The sequence below is a fragment of the Podarcis gaigeae genome (genome assembly GCF_964106915.1).
Source record: "Podarcis gaigeae genome assembly, chromosome: 5".
Taxonomy (NCBI): Eukaryota; Metazoa; Chordata; class Lepidosauria; order Squamata; family Lacertidae; genus Podarcis; species Podarcis gaigeae.
The window spans coordinates 61,887,655-61,911,816 of NC_139681.1; the positions used below are offsets into that span (position 1 = coordinate 61,887,655).

Here is a 24,162-nt window from a genome sequence, read left to right on the forward strand (position 1 = left end):
TCATAAGCAACACATATTCACTCATATTAGTAAACTCATCAGTTGTTATAAACTTTTAAGCCTGAAGGAGATTTCTTATATACCAGACATGGCTGGTAACCTGTGGGTTTTTGGATATTGTAGGACAGCAATCCCCATCATCCCTTACAAGTGGCCATGCTGGCTGGCGCTGACGGCAGTTTGAGTCCCTGCCCTCTTGAATACTTTTGGTTCTATAATGTCCCGTTAGGCAGCTTGGAGTCCCCACATTTCAGAGCATCTGGGAAATTCTGCTGTGCTTTGTCTGCTTGTTACATGGTTTTTACATAGTTTCCTCTTCATGCTGCCTGAGAACTGGAACCATAGCAATGGCTCCTGTAGAACCTTAAAAGTGTCTGATCATTTAATTTGCAGAGTGATAGGGAAAGGCTTCTGGTTAAATCTAGGCTATAGCACACTATAGGAATGGCATAAAGTAATCTCATTGACGGGACGCAGGTGGCGCTGTGGGTAAAAGCCTCAGCGCCTAGGGCTTGCCGATCGAAAGGTCGGCGGTTCGAATCCCTGCGGCAGGGTGCGCTCCCGTCGTCGGTCCCAGCGCCTGCCAACCTAGCAGTTCGAAAGCACCCCGGGTGCAAGTAGATAAATAGGGACCGCTTACTAGCGGGAAGGTAAACGGCGTTTCCGTGTGCGGCTCTGGCTCTGGCCAGAGCAGCGATGTCACGCTGGCCATGTGACCCGGAAGTGTCTCCGGACAGCGCTGGCCCCCGGCCTCTTGAGTGAGATGGGCGCACCAACCCCAGAGTCTGGCAAGACTGGCCCGTACAGGCAGGGGTACCTTTACCTTTACCTTTAATCTCATGGACAAAGGAAGCATGGAACTTGTCCAGGAAGAATGTTCAGAGGGACTTTGCTTTTGAAACCCTCACCAAAAAAATTTGTGGAAAAAAGACTATCCTACAATTCAATTACTACCCCATTACTCAATTATTTGAAGGGTGATTACGATAATCTACTCAGGTACAAACTGAAAATATCAATTCTCTCAATTGGAGATGAGCAGAGAAGTATCAGTTTAACAGAACTATATCATTGCGGTAATATAGACTACATGAAAGCAAGTAGTTTTGGGTGCCAGTGTTTCAGCAAGAGACAATAGGAACATGTTTGACACAATAGCAAAACGGTGCCAAATCCAGAGTCCTATCAGAAAAATCCTTGAGTGTCTGACAGCGGACGAGGCACGCTCTGGAATGCCCAGTGCAAGATCCCATCAAAGGTATTCTGTAGGATTAGAGAGAAAAGAGACATTTCTATTTGTTCACCAGGTCAACAGTACTGAAATAAGAGTAGCAATTCATCGGAGCAAAATGCAGGCAGTAGACAAATATAGAGCTGCTCTCCTGTTTTGAAGTACACAGACTGCACAGGTCCACCAGGCATAACTGATCTGCCATCCTTTCTAGCAGCCCGGAGGAGTTTCTGCTGTGTTACTGGATGTGATGAAAGTACTCTCAAGTTACAACTACTTGCAACTTGAAAGTGCAAAGTATTGAAATTAAGAACAAATTAAAATCAAGGGGGATCTAAAATCTTCCGAATTATCCCAAGCACTGCGATGAACAGTTCCAGAATCCACAGACCTGTTCAGCACTGGACAAATTATAGCACAAGAAGATTTGTTTTCCATTACCTCCCCCAAGAGAGAGTCTAGATCATCCTTGTTCAGAAGGGGTTCAGTCCCAGCAGATTCTTCCACCACCTAGGCGTGGCAGTTGAAAAAAAGACAGAAGTTGAATATGGTTACTAATCTTGAGATTGATGGGAGAAATATCCAGAATCCTGTGGAAATTAGAAAATGCTTCCAGAGATACTTCAGACAACTTTATACACAGGGGCCGCAGAAAGAGACTGATATAGACCAATTTTTAAGAACTAATGGATTACAAAAATTATCCCAAGAAAACAAGACAATACTGAATTACAAAATAACAGAACAGGAAATTGAAGGTGCCATTCAGAACATGCAATTGGGCAAGTCTCCAGGGCCGGATGGGTTAACCTCCAAGTATTATAAGATGTTGAAAGACTATTTAATTCAACCATTAAAGGAGGTGTGCAACGAGATTATGGAGGGGAAGAAGGCACCGGAGTCGTGGAAAGAAGCTTTCATCACGCTTATACCAAAATCTAAAGCTGAAAAGACACAACTCAAGAACTACTGTCCCATATCCCTTTTAAACGTGGATTACAAAATTTTTGCAGATATTTTAGCTAACAGATTAAAAAGAGTGTTAAATGAAGTGATACACAAAGATCAGGCAGGCTTTCTCCCAGGCAGACATTTGTCTGACAATAGAAGGAACATTATCGATATTTTGGAGTTATTGCAAATGAACACTAATACAAGAGCAGTTTTAATTTTTATTGATGCGGAGAAGGCCTTTGATAACATTTCTTGGAATTTTATGAAGAAAAATCTTAAGGGAATGGGAGTGGGACGGGGGTTTGAAAATGGTATAGATGCAATCTATTCAGAACAAAAAGCAAAATTGATAGTCAATAATGTGGTGTTAGAAGAGTTTAAAATTGAAAAAGGAACACGACAGGGTTGCCGTATATCTCCATTGCTATTTATTTCGGTCCTGGAGGTGCTCTTGAATATGATCAGAAGGGACCGGTTGATTAAAGGAATTCAGGTCGGAGCTAAACAATATAAACTTAAGGCCTTTGCAGATGACCTGGTTCTGACATTACAAGAGCCAGAATGTAGTACGAAAAGGGTTTTAGAATTAATTCAAGAATTTGGTCATGTGGCAGGTTTTAAATTAAACAAGCAAAAAACTAAGGTTTTAGAGAAAAATTTGACAATAACGGAAAAAGAAAGGTTTCAGAAGGAGACAGGTTTAAATGTGGTTAAGAGTGAAATACCTAGGGATTAATATGACGGCGAAAAATCTGAATTTATTTAAAGATAATTATGAAAAATGTTGGTCAGAAGCTAAAAAAGACTTAGAAATTTGGTCAAAATTGAAGCTTTCCTTGTTGGGCCGAATCGCTGCTATAAAGATGAATGTATTGCCAAAAGTGTTGTTTTTGTTTCAAAATTTGCAGATTGTGGACAGGATGGATTGTTTCAAGAGGTGGCAGAGAGATATTTCTAAATTTGTCTGGCAAGGCAAAAAGCCCAGAATAAAATTTAAAATATTGACTGATGCTAAAGAAAGAGGGGGGTTTGCCCTGCCAGACATGAAGCTGTACTATGAATCAGCAGCATTCTGCTGGTTGAAAGATTGGCTACTTCTTGAGAACACTGACATTTTGGATTTGGAAGGGTTTAACAATTCTTTTGGGTGGCATGCTGTCAGGGAACTGCCATCGGAGGGACAGGTGGTGGAGAGGCTCCAGGAGAATAGGAGAGACTCTACAGCAGAAGAAGGAACCAGTAGGGGGAGAGCAGGAGTTCCAGCGGAAGGGGAGTCGGGGGAGAGGCTCTGAGATACTTCTAGTGAGAATAGTGAAGAGGTAACAAGACCCCCGTTAGGAACTCCCACCCTTCGCCGGAAACTGTCACGCAGAGAGTCACGAAGGCGCATGTCCGTCAAACAGCTTTTATGTTGGAGTAAGTTCCGTAGACGCCCACTGTCAGATACTACCAGCGACTGACGGAGTCATGCTTTGGGGGCTCCATTAGTGCCTAGGTTTGGGTGACCAGCCAAACCCCAGAGGGATCAAGCTTTTACGCACAAGCAGCTCATTATCCCATCACAGCAATCTGACAGTCTTTGAAAGCAGCTTGTGCAAGCAGAGGGCATCATGAGCGAACCAGCTGGAGCAGGTCCAAGCCTGGAAGGAAGGTACAGGGCGTTGGAGGTCCAGCTCGCGCTGCAAACGGCGAGGCTCGAGGAGAGGAGGGCTCAAGATGCGGATAAGGGAAAAACCACCCCACTTGCCAGAAAGGTGCCTGGATTGGTGCAGAAATTTGGGGCGGATCCCAGGAACTATCAAGCCTTTAGGACAGAGATGCAATATGCTCTCAATCTACTGTTTGATGACTTCCCCGATGAGAACTCTAGAGTGGCGTACGTGATTGGCCATCTAGAGGGAGGGGCGAGGGACTGGATTAGGCCCCTGATGGAAGCCAATAATGAAATCTTAAAGGACACAATGAAATTTTTTCGCGCCATGGACTTGATGTTTTCCAGCGAGATTGAGCAAGGGGTGGTGCGCAGGCAGTTAATGGCGTGTAAACAGGGGAGCCGATCTGTACGTGAGTACTGGACTGAGTTCACCATGCTGATTCATAGACTGGGGTGGGACCTTGCGAGTGAACCTATTCAAATGCTGTTTGAAGAAGGGCTCTCTCTGGCAGTGAAAGATGAACTTTCCCGGGCGCCTAGGGCGGAGTCTATGGACCAGCTGACTAAATCTGCGCTGTCCATAGGAGCGCGCCAGGAAGCCAGAGCTTTGGAAAAGCGGGAAGGAAAGGGGGAACGTTGGAAGGACTTCCGCATTCCGGAGATTCCAGAGCAGCCTTTCCCGCCAGCAGAGCCGATGGAACTTGGAACAGCGCGCACGCGCGCAGTTTCAAACACCAGTGAGGGGCGGAAGAAGGAGGGAAAGAGCGCCAAGAGATGTTATCTCTGCCAACAGCCAGGTCACTTTGCCAGAGTCTGTCCGCAAAGGAAGGAATGGCAAGGGATGGCGGGAACTGTTGGGGGAAAGGAGGAAGAAGAAATCAAGGAGCAAGTAAAAGCCAACGCCTGGCTGCCAACATCAGGGCACAGCAGCCAGGCCAGGGAGTAGTGAATGTGCCCACGCCGGAACCTCCAAGACCAGCGCTTGTGATAGAGGTGTTGCTGGAACTGGCAAACGGACACCCACTAAAGATAAAAGCGCTATTGGATTCAGGTAGTTCCTGTAATTTCATGAGTAAGGAGTTTGCAGCTGAACACCAGATACAGACTATCCCATTAAGTAAGCCTTTGCAGGTTACCACGATTGATGGGAGGGAACTGTTGGGAGGAGAAGTGAGCCAACAGACTGTACCAATGATAATGAGGGTGGCAAGACACACAGAACTGATAGCATTTAACGTAGCCACCTTGGGAGGAGCTCCTATTATTTTGGGAATGAGCTGGCTGGCACTACACGATCCGCTAGTAGGCTGGCATCAGAGAGTGGTTTCCTTTGGATCAGCACATTGCCTAGAACACTGCAAGGAGGGAGAGGCTCAGGCAGGGGCCAGGGCCACTCTAGCAGGGATGGAAGTGATGGACAAGGGGAAGGTGCCACCACAATACGCTGACTTGATTGACGTCTTTAGCGAAAAGGAAGCAGATAAACTGCCCCCGCACAGACCCTTTGACTGTCAAATTAACTTACTCCCAGGAGCACAATTGCCAGTGGGCAAGCTGTATGCAATGTCAGACAGTGAGATGCAGGAGTTAAGGGAGTTCATTGACAAGAACCTCAAGCGAGGTTTCATCAGAGTCACGAGCGGTGGGGGGCAGCCCAGTGTTCTTTGTGGACAAAAAAAAACACGGGTAAACCCAGGCTTGTGTGTGATTTCAGGGCCCTAAATGCAGTGTCAGAACCAGTGACGTTCCCTATGCCTAGAATTGATGACATTCTGACACGGGTGAGAAAAGGGAAAATTTTTACCAAGCTGGACCTTAGAGGGGCATATAACTTGATACGTGTGAGAAAGGGGGATGAGTGGAAAACCACTATGTTCACCCCCTTGGGGGCCTTTGAGTACCTCGTTATGCCCTTCGGTCTACAGGCGGGCTCGGCCTGTTTTCAATCGTTCATGAATCACGTCCTGGGGCCATTGCTCTACAAGAACTGCGTAGCGTTCTTAGATGACGTCCTGGTATACTCAGAGAATGAGGAGCAGCATGTGCGAGATGTAAGAGAAGTACTGAGCAAACTGCGAGAAAATCGGCTGTGGGTGAAACTGGAGAAGTGTCAGTTTCATACCAGGGAGGTGGAATTCCTGGGGTACCGGTTGTCTGACAAGGATTGGCCATGGATCCCAGCAAGGTTCAAGCGGTACTGGAATGGAAAACACCAAAGACCAAGAAGGACGTGCAAAGATTCCTGGGCTTCGGAAACTTCTATAGGAAGTTCATCAAAAACTTTGCCCATTTAACAGCGCCCATCACGGATTGTCTTAGCAGCAAGAAAAAATTTGTTTGGACGGAAGAAGCGCAGCGGGCGTTCGAACACTTAAAGCAGGCGTTTGCGTCGGAAGAGCAACTTTTGCACGTAGATCTACAACAACCAATGAGGGTGGAGACTGACGCGTCAGACCGAGCGGTGGGGGCCGTGCTTCTCCAGCCGGGAAAAGATACGTCCGAATGGAGACCGTGTGCGTTCTTCTCGCGGAAGTTGAACAAATCCGAGAGGAACTACACAGTATACGACCGAGAACTGCTCGCCATTCATGAAGCATTCCGGAGATGGCGGCACTTGCTGATTGGGGCGCAGCACAAGGTTCAAGTCCGAACTGACCACAAAAATCTGGAATACTGGAGAACAGCACGAGTGCTGAACCAGAGACAAGTGAGATGGGCCCAGGAGTTCTCCAAATTCCACTTTGAGATTCGTTACGTGCCAGGCTCCAAGAACGTGAGGGCGGACGCTCTCTCCAGGAAACCTGAGTACTTAGAGGGGGAGGGAGCGCCTGGGGCAAGGCATGTAATCCCTGAAGACCGCTGGGTGTGTGGGGCGGCATTGGTGGGGCAGAGGGAACTGATAGAGGGTACTGAGAACGATGAATACGCCCAAGAGAAATTCAGAGAACTCAGGAGGACAGAGGAGAACACAGGGGGGTTTGAAGAAAAGAACGGGGCGTTGTATTACAAAGGGGCACTGTACATACCAGATGGAGAACTGAGGGGCAGAGTACTCAAGCAGTTGCATGACAGCCCCACAGCGGGGCATTTTGGACAGCACAAAACCATGTGGTTGGTTACCAGGGAGTTTTGGTGGCCCAAGGTGAGGGAGGACGTACGGGAATATGTCAGGGGTTGCGACAGGTGCCAGCGAGCGAAAGGGGAGAGGGTGGCGCCAGCGGGGCTATTACAACCCTTACCCACACCAGAAAGGCCATGGGAGGCAGTATCCATAGATTTTATGACGGACCTGCCAAATCCAAGGGCAAAACAGCTGTCATGGTGGTGGTAGATCTATTAACTAAGATGTGTCATTTTATAGCCTGTTCCCATGCGGTCACCGCGGAGGAAACCGCCAAGTTATTTGTAGAGCATATTTTCAGGTTGCATGGCGCCCCCTTGAGGGTGGTCAGCGACAGAGGGAAACAGTTTACTTCCAGGTTCTGGAGGAAACTTATGAGCTTACTGCACGTGGAACTCAATTTCTCAACAGCCCGGCACCCAGAAACAAATGGGCAAGCGGAAAGGGCAAACGGGATTTTACAACAATACCTGAGGTGTTATGTAAAAGACAGAGAAAATGACTGGGTAGATAAGTTACCTCTGGCAGAATTTGCCTACAACAACGCGGAGAACGTGTCCACAGGGATGAGTCCTTTTCTGGCAAATTATGGGTGTCATCCCCGGGCATTTCCAGGAGAAGGAGGGGAGAGGTGGAGCGTGCCGGCGGCGGAACACTTTTTTGAAGAGATGGAAGCGATCCACCGTCAGCTTCAACTTAACTTAGAGAAAGCCAAGGAAGAATATAAGAAACAAGCAGACAGAAATAGGAGGGAAGGTGAAACTATAAGGGTGGGAAACCGGGTGTGGCTATCCACCCAAGGACTACCGTTCAAGGGAGGGAGTAAGAAATTGAGACCCAAAAGATTGGGACCCTTTGAGGTCATACAGCAGGTCAACCCAGTAACATTCAAACTCAGACTGCCCAGTCACATGAAATTGCACCCAGTATTTCACAGGTCATTACTGTCGCCGTACCGAGAGGGATGTGAGTGGGGGGAGCGTGAGAGAGAGGTCACCCAAACGCCCGTGATAGAAGAGAGAGAACGCGACATGAACGTGGCAGGAATCATTGATTCCAGGTGGAAGGGGAATCAGGTGGAATATCTGGTAGAATGGGAGGGGGAAGTTGAATCGGAAAACACTTGGGTACCAGCAGAGTTAGTCAAGGACGAGGTTTTAATAGAAACATTTCATCAGCGTTTCCCAAAAAAACCGCAACCCGTGGCACAATTTAGAAGGGAACACTTTGGGACCACCGATGAGGAAGGGGAGTTTGAAGGGTTCCCAGAGTCAGGGGTGGGTGAGGAAGCCGACTCCGACGAAGAAGAGGAAGACGAGGAGAGAGACGGTACGCCGTGGTTAGAAGTGTTTGAATCCTCAGACGACGAGGAGAGTTCCTTCAGGGGCTTTCCGCCCTCACCGCCAGTGGGAGAGGAGGCGGGGGGGTGAAGGGGGCCCTGGGGGGGAGGGGGATGTCAGGGAACTGCCATCGGAGGGACAGGTGGTGGAGAGGCTCCAGGAGAATAGGAGAGACTCTACAGCAGAAGAAGGAACCAGTAGGGGGAGAGCAGGAGTTCCAGCGGAAGGGGAGTCGGGGGAGAGGCTCTGGGATACTTCTAGTGAGAATAGTGAAGGGGTAACAAGACCCCCGTTAGGAACTCCCACCCTTCGCCGGAAACTGTCACGCAGAGAGTCACGAAGGCGCATGTCCGTCAAACAGCTTTTATGTTGGAGTAAGTTTCGTAGACGCCCACTGTCAGATACTACCAGCGACTGACGGAGTCATGCTTTGGGGGCTCCGTTAGTGCCTAGGTTTGGGTGACCAGCCAAACCCCAGAGGGATCAAGCTTTTACGCACAAGCAGCTCATTATCCCATCACACATGCATATCTGTGGTACGACAAGGTTAAAGCTCATAGAGCATTCAAAAACCATATTGTCAGGAGAGCAGTGTTTAATGTCTGGACAAGATATAAAGATTTATTAGAAAACAAGACCCCAAGGTGGTTATTACCGATGGAAGCTAAGGCTCTGAAAAAACTCAATATGGAGGCCAAGTGGCCGAAATATTGGGAGATATTAGAACAAAATGGAGACACATTGAGATTGCAGAGTTTTGAGAAACTAAAAGATAAAGTGCGAGATTGGTTACATTATTATCAAATTAGAGAGGCCTTTAACTTGGATAAAAAAATAGGCTTCCAGGTGGAAAAATCGAAATTAGAAACAGAATTGTTAGAACCTAAAACCAAGATACTTTCAAGAATGTATAACTTGCTGTTAAAATGGAACACTCAGGATGAAACGGTCAAATCAGCTATGATTAAGTGGGCGCAAGATATTGGTCATAATATCATGTTTGCTGACTGGGAACAGCTATGGACCACTGGTGTGAAATTTTAAGGCATGTAATGCCTTAAAAGAAAATATTATGAAAATGATATATAGGTGGTACATGACCCCAGTCAAGCTTGCAAAAATATACCATTTGCCCGATAATAAGTGTTGGAAATGTAAAGAAACTGAGGGAACATTCTTTCACCTGTGGTGGACGTGCCCAAAGGTCAAAGCTTTCTGGGAAATGATCTATAATGAACTGAAGAAGGTATTTAAATATACCTTTCCTAAGAAACCAGAGGCCTTCCTTTTGAGCATTGTCGGCCAATTGGTGTTAAAGAAAGAACATTTTTTATGTATGCAACAACCGCAGCAAGGATACTTATCGCAAAGTATTGGAAGACACAAGATTTGCCCACTCTGGAAGAATGGCAGATGCAAGTGATAGACTATATGGAATTGGCAGAAATGACTGGCAGAATCTGAGATCTGGGAGAAGAGTCGGTGGAGGAGGACTGGAAGAAGTTCAAAGAATATCTCCAAAAACATTGTAAAATGTTTGAATGTTAAAATGATGTTGGATATAAAGATAACATGGCATCAGTGACATTGTTAAAAGAAATATGTAAAAATGTTTTAAAAGAAAAGGGTGAAAAGACCAGAGTAAAATTATGTCGAAACTAAACAAAGTGATATAAGGGATCAAGTTATAAAGAATATGTAAAAATGGATTTAAAAGGAAAGGAAAAATCGGAGACACAACAGGTTGAAATGTACAATATTGAATAAGATTTGAAAGAGGGTAAGGAACTGCTGAATTTGATTGTGTAAAAGGGAACACAGAAAAGGGAGATGCGAGGAGGTCAGAAAAGAGGGTCATAAAGATAATAAGCAAAAAACTAGATCTTTTTTGTTTTATGTCTTTTCTTATTTTTTCTCATGTTTTTTATTGTATTTTTTTTGTCCTGCTGGATTGTGTTGTTTTTCTTTTTACTGTCTTTCTTTTTTGGTTTGTTTGACTGTGATGTTTGTTTTATTATATAAAATCTTAATAAATATTATACAAAATCTCATCTTAACAGTGCAATCCTATGCATGTCTATTCAGAAGTAAGACCCAATTTGTTCAATGGGATTTACCCATTTATTGAATTGCAGCCTTAGTAATTCTCCATTATATAAATGCTGAATAACCTAGTCAACTCTAGGAAACTGGAAATCCCTTCTGCAGGATGTATGTAGCCTACAATCAGGGTAAAGACTGAATAATAGTAATAATAATAATAATAATAATAATAATAATAATAATAATAATAATAATTTATACCCCGCCCATCTGGCTGGGATTCTCCAGCCACTCTGGGCGGCTTCCAAAAAAATATTAAAATACAATAGTCTGTTAAACATTAAAAGCTTCCCTAAACAGGGCTGCCTTCAGATGTCTTCTAAAAGTCAGATAGTTGTTTTTCTCTTTGACATCTGATGGGAGGGCGTTCCACAGGGAGGGTGCCACTACCAAGAAGGCCCTCTGCCTAGTTCCCTGTAACCTCACTTCTCGCAGCGAGGGAACCACCAGAAGGCCTTCGGTGCTGGATCTCAGTGTCTGGGCTGAACAATTGGGGTGGAGACGCTCCTTCAGGTATACTGAGCCCACATGCAGCTTTCTTGTGCAGGGGAGGGGGTTGGTTTGATGGTAACAGACTCCCAGTGTTGTCCCTAAAAATGGCTCTGTCATCCATGGAGCACTTCTTAAAAATAAAGTGATAGATGGATGGATTTTACATACTTTAATTATTTCAGTTGCAAAGTTAAAAGCAAGTGATGTTCAATTTGCAACTGAAGGACAAAGCAAAAAACTTTCTTTTTATATTATTGCTGTCTTCATCATTATATTCAAAGGATAAATACCATGAGATAAATACCAACAATATCAAATTCAACTCGTGTATACTGCAGTTTCCTTGATCCATTCTCCCTTGCTTCTTCCTTTGGCAATTTTTAATCCTCATCTATTGAGGGTAACCAAGTTTTTTGAATGTAACTATTTGCTCACATTCACACTCCCTTCCTGCCTGTTTCTCCTTCCTTCCACTGTATTATTAACACACTGATGTTATAGAAAATTAACAGGTATTAACATTAACAATGAGAACCCGTATAGTGTACGCCTGATTGTTGGACTTTGACTGGGAAGACCGAAGTTCAAGTCTCCACACAACCAGTTATCTCTCATCCTAATGGACCTCCACAGGGGAGCTGCAAAGATTAAACTCACTAGCTACTATAAAGTTGAAAAGATTTCGGAAAATCCAGACCTTTACCGCTCGTAGTGTTGGGGTATTTGAGTTTGTAGCTCCATCCAAGCTGATGGTCATGGGATGGTTGCTAGTGCAGGATTTGCACATTAAGATTCCACTAGAACAAAACACACAAAGGATCTTACCCTTTGAAATCACAAACCTATATTTCAGAAAGCACAGATAACAGGTTAAAGCTGGACTGGACTACTTCAGGTCGAAGAGGGGGCTCGGTTGAATGCTCTTCCATACAAAAACATTACACCCACATAGAAAACAAGATGGCTAGAACCTTTCTTCCTGAAACCTAGTTTTTCATATGCATGGATTCCTTTTTGTATGGAGGTTGAGATACTCAGTCATGTGAGCCCCCACCTGTACTGGTACAGGCCAGGCACATGCTTAGCTACTCAACTACTCTGCAGTGAGAAAAAGCCCTAAGAAGAGAGGAAGGAGAAGCCATGCAAGATTGCCTGGTAAAACTCAAGGCTGATTCGTACAATTGAAAACTGATGTTGACCATCCAACTGTATGAGTGAGCCATGAGACATCAGTTTTGCTAACATTAAGCTCATTATGCAACCAGGCCCAGCTTCCAGTTGTATGATTCAGATTTGCTAGCAGAGAGCGCCTAAGTAATATAAGGACTTCAACATCACCTTTCGTTGGAGAGTAGCTAGTTGAAGTCCACACTGGACACTCCAGGATATAAACGTGGTAAAATGCATGCATTCATTTAGAAAACTCTGGATTTTGTCTGCTTTGAGATCAAGATGTTGCTTTGAGTAAAATACTAGAAGATCTATCTGTGAAGGACTTAGGGTGGTGGCTTCAGGTAAAGTGTCCCCGCCCCCTAGTAAGAATCACCATTCTGGCACACCTGACACCTGTTCAAACAATAAATAGGCCACTCTCCATGTTCATCCTGTTACAGGGTAGCACTATTCAGAAGAGCAGCACTTACATAAACAAAATTCCCATCTTGTGGTGCCTGTCCTGCATTTCTGATCTGGTACTATGACATTGGGGCGCAGGTGGCACTGTGGGTTAAACCACAGAGTCTAGGACTTGCTGATCAGAAGGTAGGCGGTTCGAATCCCCGCGACGGGGTGAGCTCCCGTTGCTCAGTCCCAGCTCCTGCCAACCTAGCAGTTCGAAAGCACGTCAAAGTGCAAGTAGATAAATAGGTACCGCTCTGGCAGGAAGGTAAACAGCGTTTCTGTGCGCTGCTGTGGTTCACCAGAAGCGGCTTAGTCATGCTGGCCACATGACCCGGAAACTGTACGCTGGCTCCCTCGGGGTCCCTTTACCTTTACTATGACATTAAACCAGGCTTAGTAAGCCACCATCTGGACACACTCTCACAAACAAGAACTATAAAGTCTGGGGAGCTATGGATGGCTTAATTCTTGGATGTAAATGTCACCTGATTTGATCTGCATGGGCAGGAAAATGGCAAGACCAGTGGAAAGCCCGGAAACACTTATTGCAGTAGATCAGGTCTCCTCCTTTCCTGCATACTCCACACTTCTCCCCAATAGTCAGCTTCTGTAAAGGGGAAAAAATAAAAATTTGGAGTCAGGTTTGTCCTCTTTTTCTTCTTCAGAGCTACCATGCGCTGCATGTGACCATCCCGTCTTATGCTTGTCTGGTCCACTGCAGTTGCTTTGATTTCTAACTTACCACTTCCATTGGGGCCATTGTAAGATTCTTCAGGGCCTCAGATAAATGAACTAAGCAGAGTATAGTTTCATCACAGCAATGTTAGAATCAAGCAGATACTTAATTTGAGACCTAACAGACTCCGCCAAGACTACCAGCCCAAGCGTAGGGTGGGGTAGGAGAAATAAGGCAACAAAATGTTTTGCAGTTCTTATTTAAAGCATTTGAAATGGCTAAGCCCAGTGAACAGTGGAAAGTTCCACAGGAGGTGAGATACTGACCAGCTGTTTCTCTGTTCCCACATTCTGAACTGTTGGCGGTGCCACCCCAGACACTGGGGTCACAGAGGGCAAAGGCTGCCTGAGGGAGGCACACACAGGTTCCTTGATGAGAACCCTCCTTCCATCTTCTGTTGTCCTCTGGACATATACAGCTCCCTAAGCAGGTATGCAAAATAAATATATTGATAGAATATATCACATTACTTGCATAAGATTTGAGTTTGCTTTTTGTATTAAAAAAAGTGACTAAGTGTAATAATGAACACACTGAACTTCATTTTTACCATTTTACTTCTATTGCAATAATAAATATGATACATTGTCCTACAAACGAAATATTTAAAAAAAAATTAAAGAGAGAAATGTCACTCAGCAGTAATGGAAAACAGCCACAAGGGGTCACTGCAGGATACAATTTATTTTTCAGCAGCGTTTTAGGGTGGTGGTCATGTGAAGGTCTTAAAACACCTTCGGAGACTGCAATTTTGTTCATATGAAAGATTTTTGTACTCCAAAGGTCCGGGCCATTTATTCTCCCTTTTCTCACAAAGGAAAAGTGGACTGTAATAAATGAGCACAAAAAGACCATAAACAGCTGTTGAAGGAGACAAGAGCAAAAGAGTAGTTTCTTGGAGTTGCTTCATGTAGGACATTTTCCCGCATGGCAGAGGAAAAGAGAGGCTTGTGAAGAGAGACAGAGAAATCAAGGATCATAATTATACCTGTGTTTGAGAAAGTGCATTCCTGCTGTTCTCTTCTCCATTGCACCGGTATTGTTTCGATTGCCCGGAGGAGCAGGAATCGCACCTCCATGTCCCGCTGCTCAGTGTCCCGAGGGGAAAAAGACAGAAGCATGATCGTGAATAGCAAGTAGAGAAAGAGAGGAAGAAATGGATGAAACAAGTTAAGCAAATGTAAACAAAAACAGTCCCCCATCCACCCAATGGGAAATGGCGTATCAGAGTGCTACCACCAGTCTCAGACACACTATTGCAAGTGAGGGCAGGAAGACATAAACAAATTGCACACAGGAAAGAACCTGAGAAATAGAAGAAGAAGAAGAAGAAGAAGAAGAAGAAGAAGAAGAAGAGTTTGGATTTGATATCCCGCTTTATCACTACCCAAAGGAGTCTCAAAGCGGCTAACATTCTCCTTTCCCTTCCTCCCCCACAACAAACACTCTATGGGGTGAGTGGGGCTGAGAGATTTCAAAGAAGTGTGACTGGCCCAAGGTCACCCAGCAGCTGCATGTGGAGGAGCGGAGACGCGAACCCGGTTCCCTAGATTACGAGACTACCGCTCTTAACCACTACACCACACTGGCTCCAATAAAAGGATGGGTGCTTTCCCCCGCTAGGCCACTCCCTATTCCTAGACGAGAAGAGGCTCTGCCCAAGTTCGGTAATCATCCTCATCTGCTGTGAGAACTGTGGTTGGGGTTAGGCCAATATGCCCTCTGAACATGCACAAGGAAGATCAGCTGTAAAAACTGTCTGATCATGGTCCAGATACTTGTTTCAAACCATTATATCCTGGATTTCTAGCAAGCAAGCATTTAAGGTGGCTTATAATCAAAATAAAACCTGTTCTGCACCCAGATCTTGATGTGATTCCAGGGGGCTACGGAAATACCAGCAGAACTGTCATTACCTGGGAATCTCTGTCAGTGGTGGCACCAGGCAGGTGAGATGAAAGGCCTTGGGGCATCCATCACAGCAGATCAGCTCCCCACCATCCCTGCAGACGGCACATTCGTCATCGTTCTTCTGGCCCAGCAAAATTTGGGAGAATTGAAATAGAATAAAGACTCCATTTTCAGACAGATTCTCTCTACATGGCTAGGGAGCACCACACCTACAACCACCTACCCAGATCACCAGCCTCTGCTACTTTCATCATCAACACTTAAAGTGCATAAAATTGATTAAATGCTCTACACAGGTTTTTTTTTTTAAGGGATTGTGAGACTCCAGGATTGGACACAACACAAAAGGAAAAAGGAATGGGGAGGGAAGAGGAATGCAAGAAAGTCCAGGCAACAATTTATGAAGTTACCAAATCTCAAATGCACACATCCACAACCACAACCCAGCCGCTCTAGTCCCACTTCCCTTGTACTGGCAGCAGTTCTCAACCTGTGGGTCCCCAGATGTTGTTGGACTACAACTCCCATCATCCCTGAGCTCTGGCCTTGCTAGGTAGGGGTGATAAAAGTTGTAGTTCAACAACATCTGCTGACCCACAGGTTTAGAAAGGCTGCCTTACAGCTCTGCAGTCTCAGGGCAACAGGGAGTTGGAGCAGAGAGCTCTTTCTGGCAGGCAAGATCCCTAGAAATGGGTGATTTAATTGTAACACTGGAAATACATGAAGCAGACGGAATTAAAGGGAGGTTTGCCCTTGCTCTGGCTCTTTTATTGAACTCTGCTTTGAGATAGAACACCCAAGAAAACAGCACCAGAACTTTGGTCATTTGTGCAGCAGAGTCTGATGCAGCAGGAATGCTTGACAGTAATAAAGTACAGTGCTGCTTCCTGTAGGAAAAAGGGCTTGTTCTGTCCTTTGCGCTTTGCTGCTTTCTTCAAATACTGCTTTTCCAAAACTTGAGAGCCTTGGTGGGTGGCACAGAGGGCATGCAATGGACATTGTAACTGAGCCTCTGCAAGTTTTGCTAATCTGCCCTTATTAAGAGAGATGGCTTCAGAAGCAAAACCCAACTGAGCAGGGGAAAGTGAGGACCAATACTGGTGTTCCTTGCTGTGCAATAGCCTTTAACTGTGAAATCTTTGGGGAATTCCATTCTGGCAGGAGCGGCACTAAGCTCTGCCAAGGAGAAATGATTCTCATGGTGAAACCTTGTCCCAAGGGTGAATCTGGCACCAGTCTAAGAAGCTGAGGAAACCTGGGACTTCCCAAGTGGGGTGAAACTTTGAAGACATAATGAACTATGTGGCTTGGTGGAGATTCATTTTCTGCTTAAGAGCATCAGAAATGCAAAGGGAAAAGAGGAGGGGTATCTTTTTATATGCGACGGCGGCAGCAAGAGTTCTGATTGCGGCAAAATGGAAGAGTAATGAAATCCCCTCTATACAAGATTGGATCCAAAAGCTGACAGAATATGCCGAATTAGACGGTCTATCAGAAAAAATAAAGAATAAATCAAAACAGGAATTTGTTTCAAAATAGGAGGTTTTCAAAGAATATTTGAAAAATAAATATAGTAGTTTAAACTCTGTTGCAGCATTCAGGGAACTTCAGTAATAGTTGCAAGGTAAATATAAGAAATTAGATATAGTAAGAAAAAGTTTAATTATGATAAAAGTGTGTATTGGCAATAAGTAATATGAAATCGAAATATGGAATAGACGGGAGGTTGGGTCTTTAGTGTTAAGATCAATATATGTTTTATTGTTTGTTAAGAAAATTATGTGGCTATGGTTATTCCTGTGTGTAATTTGGTATTTGTGCTTTTTCTTTTTTGTTGCTGTATCAATAAAAAAGAAAGAAAGAAATGCAAGGCAAAAGGTAGCACTCAACATGCCTGTGTCAGATGTGCCTCTGTCTAGGACAGCTGGAATGCTCAGCACATCTTCTCTATAAAGAAACACTAGTTTTCAGGGCAAAAGACTGGTTTCAGTTTTAGGCATGATTTGTGAATGTGGTGACATCTACACCATTCATTTAAAACACAAGGCTTCCCCCAAGGAATCCTGGGAACTGTAGTTTACGCCTCACAGAGCTACAATATCCAGTAACCTTAAACTACATTCCCCAGGATTCTCCAGGGGAAAACAATGTGCTTTAAATATACGGCGTGGATGTGACCTGACTGTACTGCAGCAAGGGGCTTGCACAGTCTGTGACTCTCACTCCGTCCAGTCTTAATTGGTGTCCAATTTCTGTGGCTTTTACATTTAAAAAAGCGAAGACCATTTCATATTTTCTCTGGCAGATGTGTTTCCAGGTGCCACTGTGTGCATCTCACAACAAACATCATAATGTTTGCCTGCAGTAACCACATGGGGAAGTGTGCCTGTAATCCCATGAGGTGATGCACCGGGGAGTTACCATGGGCTGCCTCCTTTGCAGGTTTCCAGATGTATTTTCCAAAAGCTACAGTGCTGACTGCTTATATGCGGAGTGGCTACTTGGGAAATACACCTGCAGCATAAAAGCACAAGGCATCTCTCCTTAAAAGTTGCTTCTGCCTTCAACTTGTTTGAACAGACAAACTGCCTAACTACCCTCCTTCTACATTTTCTTTTTTCTCTCTTTAAATTTAGCATAATGCTGAAAGCACAGGTGCTAAAAATACCTACAAATCTGTCCCATTTCATATGTGTGTGCGTGCACATTTGATTATGTTTAATCTCAGGGTTTTCCCCTTCCTGACAATACCCAGTGTGACTGTTTGTTTAGAAAATGTCTGTACAGGGGGGCGAGAAAGGGTTAAAAATGTAGACCAATAGGAAAGCTGGAGGCGGAGCCTACCTGTTTATAAAAGGGCTTAGCACGAGGTCTGAGTTAGTTGATGGTGGGTAGTTGGTTGGTTTTAGTGGGTTGGCTGGTTGGTTGGGAAAGGCAGTTGGAAAAGCAGTTGGAAATAGAGAGACAGTGCAGTGGGTTCTTGTGTGAGGGGAGGTAGAAGAGATAGAGACAGGATAAAATAAGACTAAGAACGTAAAGAGTAACAACGTTTAGAATGCAGTTAAAGTTTGTGTCTACAGTAAACTACACTCTTCTTTGTTACCTTGAGAACCTGACTGAGACTAAGTGATTTTACCAGAGAGGACTTGGTTGGTGGCAGTGGATTAGTGGTGTATGGGTCAACAGTCTGTGAAACGACCGGGGGCTCCGTACGAACGCCACACCCAGCCCATGAGTTCTAAATCCCATAAGGGTGGAAACTCCACTTGCTTCTAATTGCACGCTAAAAAAGTGTTTGAGTGGATAGCACACTTGAACTGGACTGGGTAGACCCGAGTTCAAATCCCCACTCGGCCACAAAGCTAACTGGGAGACTTTAGGAAAAGTCACCTTTTATCTCTCTGCCCAACCTACCTCACAGGGTTCTGGTGAAGATAAAGTAGAATAAATAATCCTACGTAAACCACCTGAATTCCTTTCCAGGAAGGGTAGAATACAAATATGATGAATAACAAAATAAAACAACGTTGTGTGAACAGTTTTCCATGTGACTAAAAAAAACAAACCAGCAAGAAATCCCACTATACAACGAGGTGGAAATATATGAAGAACAGGAGAAACCTCCTCCATGAAAAACACAGCAATATATGAAGAGCACTGGCAGAGGGAAGCTGACATACCTTTAGCACAGGGAAAGGAAAATGACATTCTTTTTGTTACCTGCTGGGGGGCTGGATCCACAGTGTGGAAAGGGATGGTAGGGCAACTATTCTGCAAGTTTGCTTTTTGATCTCCATTCTGAAAATCAAGAGAAGAATTATGAACCAAGGAGTAAGTCCACCCCACTGATCATAGCAGTTATTCCAAGTAGGACTGTCCCAGACCTGCCTTCCCTAACCTGGTGCACTCTAGATGCAGCATGGGCTGATGGGAATTGTAGTCAGAAACATCTTTAAGGAGGCACCAGGTTGGAAAAGGCTGCACTACCTGAGGGTCACAATGCATAGTGTTGGTGCTTCAGTGTGTTTGTACTTTGAAAAGCTAAAATGATGCTCCTCTCCAGCTCCTCCCCAATGCCACTGGAGATGTTCTACTGTCTCCCTAAGAAAACTGACAGGTATGGGTCATCCATGGGTCTTGTAGTAAAGTTATTAATTAATGTTGTTCTATCTGATGCTGCCTTTTGCAGCAGCTGTGATGATAATGCACAAGTTCATTTATTATTTAAAAGCTTCTCTAAACAACTTAATATTTTAAAAAATCTGTAAGCAGTACACATAAAATTCTCTCCCGGTATGCCCCACAGAGAGCCTCAAGGTCCATAAATAGCAACACCCTAGTGGTCCCGGGCCCTAAGGAAGTTAGATTGGCTTCAACCAGAGCCAGGGCCTTTTCAACTCTGGCTCCGGCCTGGTGGAACGCTCTGCCTCATGAGACCAGGGCCCTGCAGGATTTGATTTCTTTCCACAGGGCCCGTAAGACAGAGTTGTTCCACCTGGCCTTTGGCTTGGAGCCAATTTGATTCCCTCCCCCTCTTTCTTTTTTCTTTTCCTTCTCCTCCTGCGATGAGGCTACTTTTTAATATTTTAATGTTTCATTATTTTAATGTTGTATTTTAATTTTGTTTTTAAGTTGTATTCATTCAACTTGTTTTTATTATTGCTTGTAAGCCGCTCTGAGCCTGGCCTTGGCTGGGGAGGGCGGGGTATAAATAAAAATTATTATTATTATTAAAACAATAAAAGAGCGCCATAAAGGCTTTGCAACAGACATACATTAAAACACAGCTGATCCAGAACCTAACAACACTGGATCAGCTATAAATTTCTCCTCCGTAGCCTTTGAACTTTGACTGGAATGTACAGAAAACTCACACAAGCTTCCCCACAGGTAAAAGAGTCAAGCTGAGTTGTTAGGCAAAGAGGCACAAGCCACACCTGAAGGAAGAGTGTTGGTTGGAGTGTTCAGCTGAATAGGACTCCTGCATCTTCAGTAGTTGTGCAGAAGAAGGAATTTCAGCCGTTGTAGCTACCATTTAACCTACTACTCTTGTTGCAATTCCCTCTTCTAAGCAGCTATTAAAAGTGCAGGAGCCCAGCCCTCCTTGTTTCTGTCTGACTCTCGGGTGCAGTATTAGACTAAGGCTTCACTTACGCAACTGCTTGTTCTGTTCTACCAGTAAATTCCCTGAGTGAGGTGGGTGGGTGGGTCATGTGATTCGCTTGCCATGAGCCGAAGCTGCTGGGTTTGCCCCTTAATAGAGAGGTTGGTAATTGCACACAGAAGTAATTGTGAAGCACCTTACTGCAGGTGCTGCATAAACAAAAACCGGCAGTGTCTGCCCTTGGCAAAACCAATGCCATGATCCACTCACCTGGCACTGTGGTCTGAAGGACTCTGTGGCCCCCAAAGCTTGCTAGTAACTTCAAAGCAAAAGAGGTAGAGAAAATGTGAAAGGATTAGAAGTATATTGTGTGGCATATGTATTTACGGACCTGGGATTCTTTAGCTTTCCCGCTGGGCTTCAGATCCTGAGCTTTGTTCCTCTCTTCCAGTTTGTCTGCTGCATAAAACTCACCACCAGTTTTGATGCATTTCTTAGTGTCACCTGGAAAATGGAAGATCACACTGGATTTATCTCATCAACACAGAATTTATACAGTCTAAATTTTTATATCAGCTTAATTGCCCTCGTTTTGATGTAGAACAGGGTGACGAACCTTTGCCTCTCCTGATATTGTTGGGACTCCAGCTCCCATCAGCCCCAGCCAGTGTAGCCAGTAGGCCACAATAATGGGAGATGTAGTCCAACAAAATATGGAGGGCCACAGGATCCTCATCCCTGATCTAGAATCTAAGTAAGAAGAAACAAAGTTTGGTCACTTCTGAGTGAAATAAGTGAAGGTACCGTGTTAGGTCAGTGCTGGATAGATACAAAGAACGGCAAAGTGCTGCACATACCACCATGCGAAAGGGGATAATGCTGGGTCTCAACATTTTCTGACTTCTTCACAGATTTTGCCTTTGGAAGGGATCCTGTTGATTTATAGGACACGCATTACAATACTGAAAACAAGGTCCCCCCCCCCCCCGAATAAACAGCAAGTATGTGTTTAGGACAGGGGTCAGCAAACTTTTTCAGCAGGGGGCTGGTCCACTGTTCCTCAGACCTTGTGGGGGGCCAGACTATATTTGGGGGGGGAGGGGAATGAACAAGTTCCTATGCCCCACAAATAACCCAGAGATGCATTTTAAATAAAAGCACACATTCTACTCATGTAAAAACACCAGGCAGGTCCCACAAATAACCCAGAGATGCATTTTAAATAAAAGGACACATTCTACTCATGTAAAAACACGCTGATTCCTGAACCGTCTGCAAGCCGGATTTAGAAGGCGATTGGGCCAGATCCGGCCCTCGGGCCTTAGTTTGCCTACCCATGACCTAGCTCCTAGTATTGCAGCTGAGGTGGCCTCTCCCTCCCTAACCACCACCACCCTGAATGAGGAGAAGGAGAGCTGTAGCTCTGAGAAGAAGGAGATCTAGTTTTCAGAAAGTTCTTGCCTTGGCTGTTTCTTAGAAAATATATTTTTAAACTGATGCTCAGTTTGTTAGCATTGCATCGAAACTGCTTTGCAAAGCTCGCCTGAAAACTGGTATATCAATATCTTCAATAAAACAAATCAAGGTAGTGAAATACTACCAAAAAAGAGAATGGCTTGTGCTGATGTTCTTGAAACTGAAAATTCTCATTCCAGGTCCTTATTTCTTCCTGGAGGAAATCCATTCCTAATCCTCTTTGGCATGTTTAATATCAACTCTTGCATCCACAAAACACACAGCAAAACCCCAGCAAATAGTTCTATACCAAGGTGTGGGTCGCCTTTTGCTGAAAGTTGAGGTGGGTGCAAAGCATCTTTTTCATCTGTCGCTTTCCTCTTCCCTTGGGATTTGTGCTGAGTCAATACCTTAGGACTGGCTGCGAGCTTCCTTGCCCTGCTGCAATACCTACTGAGATCCAGGTCTGAAAAAAAAGCAAATTCTGAGACTGGAGGCATGTCTAGACAGGGCTTAATATTGTAAATAAGGCAACGATGGGTTGCTAGCAACAAGCTTTTCTTATTCTTATATTTTCCCATTAACGGTAAATACAGATTAAACAAGGTATGATGCAGTGGGAAATATAGGCTGGCATTTTGATGCCAAAGATATGTGGACACTGCAAATAAATGTGTATGCATAAGGAGCATGGATCCACAATAAACACCCATCCATACGTCTGTTTTGTGGGATTCTCGCCTGATTATAGAAATTGTGCTTCAGGGTGGGGGAAATTGTCCCTGGAGCAGGAAAACACATTATATTATGCAGTAAAATAAACAAGCTAAACAAGAAAGGTGAATAAATAAATGATTCCCAGCTTTTAAACATGAGAGAGGCGTTTCTAAATCTATTTCCACTTATATTTCACTCATCTTCCATTTCTTTATGGCTATGATGACTTCAGCAAATACCTTTAGGAAAGCTGCTTCGAATGGACTGGAGCTTGGAATATCTCTCCAGGTTATAATCCTTGAAGAGAACCCTCCAGAAGTCCCGGATGGAAGAGGAGTCCTGGCTCAACAGCCACGTTAACATGGCATGGAAGGCCTTGTGGCAGCCATCCTTTTCCTTCAGATGGAGAGTGTCCTTCAGGGAGAAAGAAAAAGCAAGGCTAGTCTGCTTTCCAAATACTGGTAGATTTAACTGCTCTCCTAAATTGCTTAGGTACACTGCAGTCAAATCTGTCTTCTGCAGTTACAGCAAGAGTCTCAAATTCTTGCACTGCAGGTAAAGTCCCGAGGACATATTATAGACTGAAGAACAACAACTGTGAAGTGCCAATAATGTTGAAAAAAGGGGAAACCAATGAATTAAACATGGGCCATCACACAAGCACTCCAGAACTGCTCATCTCATGAACTGCTCACTTTAAAAGTCTACAAAACAATAGTGCTTCACAAGGCTTAATATTGTAGCCAATGCTAGTGCTACTTAGAGTAGACCCATTGACATTAATAAAACTAAATTAGTAATGCTCATTAATTTTTATTTGGTGTGCTCTGATTGTTCACAGCCCTTAGGATTTTGTGCCATTTGCAAGGATTTTCATACAACACCCATGATCTTTGGTGTATAAAATAATATACAATGTACACTGAGATTCATGACTACAAATTGGTGCTATGATACAAGCAGCATCAACCAAAAATAGAAACCTCTCTCTTTCTACCTGACCTCCCTAACTGGGTCCAGAGAAAACGAACTACCAGATTAAAATTTTAGAGAAAAATAAAAGAAATGAAGGCCAGGAATGAGTCATAGTCCAGCAGTACACAAACAAAAAAAGAGCTAGCAAGCTAACAAAAGAGATTGTTTTAATAGTTAGTAGGGAAACTTGAAGTATATATCATCTCTCACCTTGAACATCTTTTCCGTGACAATGTCATGATCTGCCAGTCCGTGGAGCAATGGGAACACATCGTCGACTGCCATGGAGATCTCTGTGCGATAAAGTTTAAGTAATTTCCGCAGGTCTCCTTCTCCTAAAGGTTTGTTATCAGAACCGAACATCCTGAGACAGGGTAACATTTACAGGATTGTTAGAAGCATGCATCTTCCATGCCCATTTCTGGTCACGGTGCAGCTATAAACCCTTACTAAAAGATACCTTAATTCTAATGTACACTTGCTTGGGTCATGGCAGACGCTGTGAAGGAACATGCATCTTGGGTAGAAGTGACCGTACAGGGTAGGGTAAGCACGTCAGATCCTGGCTTATTTTAGAAACCTCACTCTCAAGACCACCTGCCTGTGGAAATTCAGATTTGCAAGTATAGCTTGTAAAAAGAAACTCATATTTATATCACTCCTTTTCTATTACTCATTGCCTTTCACTTCTTCAATGACTGCTGAACATCCAGATTAGATTTGTTTTGCTTGCTCTGTCTTTGCTAAAC

At 44.2% G+C, this 24,162-nt stretch overlaps 1 protein-coding gene and 1 long non-coding RNA gene across 2 annotated transcripts; one reads left to right on the forward strand and one right to left on the reverse strand.

The window, feature by feature from the left end:
* Positions 1-838: 838 nt before the first annotated feature.
* AIRE (autoimmune regulator) lies at positions 839-23,819 on the reverse strand (the record flags this gene model as incomplete). The annotated part of the gene is given in 14 exon segments (XM_083741892.1): positions 839-1,263; positions 1,673-1,741; positions 11,593-11,692; positions 13,001-13,122; positions 13,518-13,673; positions 14,240-14,336; positions 15,168-15,283; positions 18,883-18,960; positions 20,658-20,770; positions 21,124-21,198; positions 22,032-22,187; positions 22,678-22,852; positions 23,624-23,792; positions 23,794-23,819. Coding segments are annotated over 14 exon segments (1,530 nt in total). The 3' UTR covers positions 839-1,185.
* Positions 20,779-22,804, forward strand: LOC310846038. Its single transcript, XR_014565107.1, has 3 exons — positions 20,779-21,066; positions 21,922-22,064; positions 22,671-22,804. It is a non-coding gene; the product is annotated as an uncharacterized lncRNA (long non-coding RNA).
* Positions 23,820-24,162: the final 343 nt, after the last annotated feature.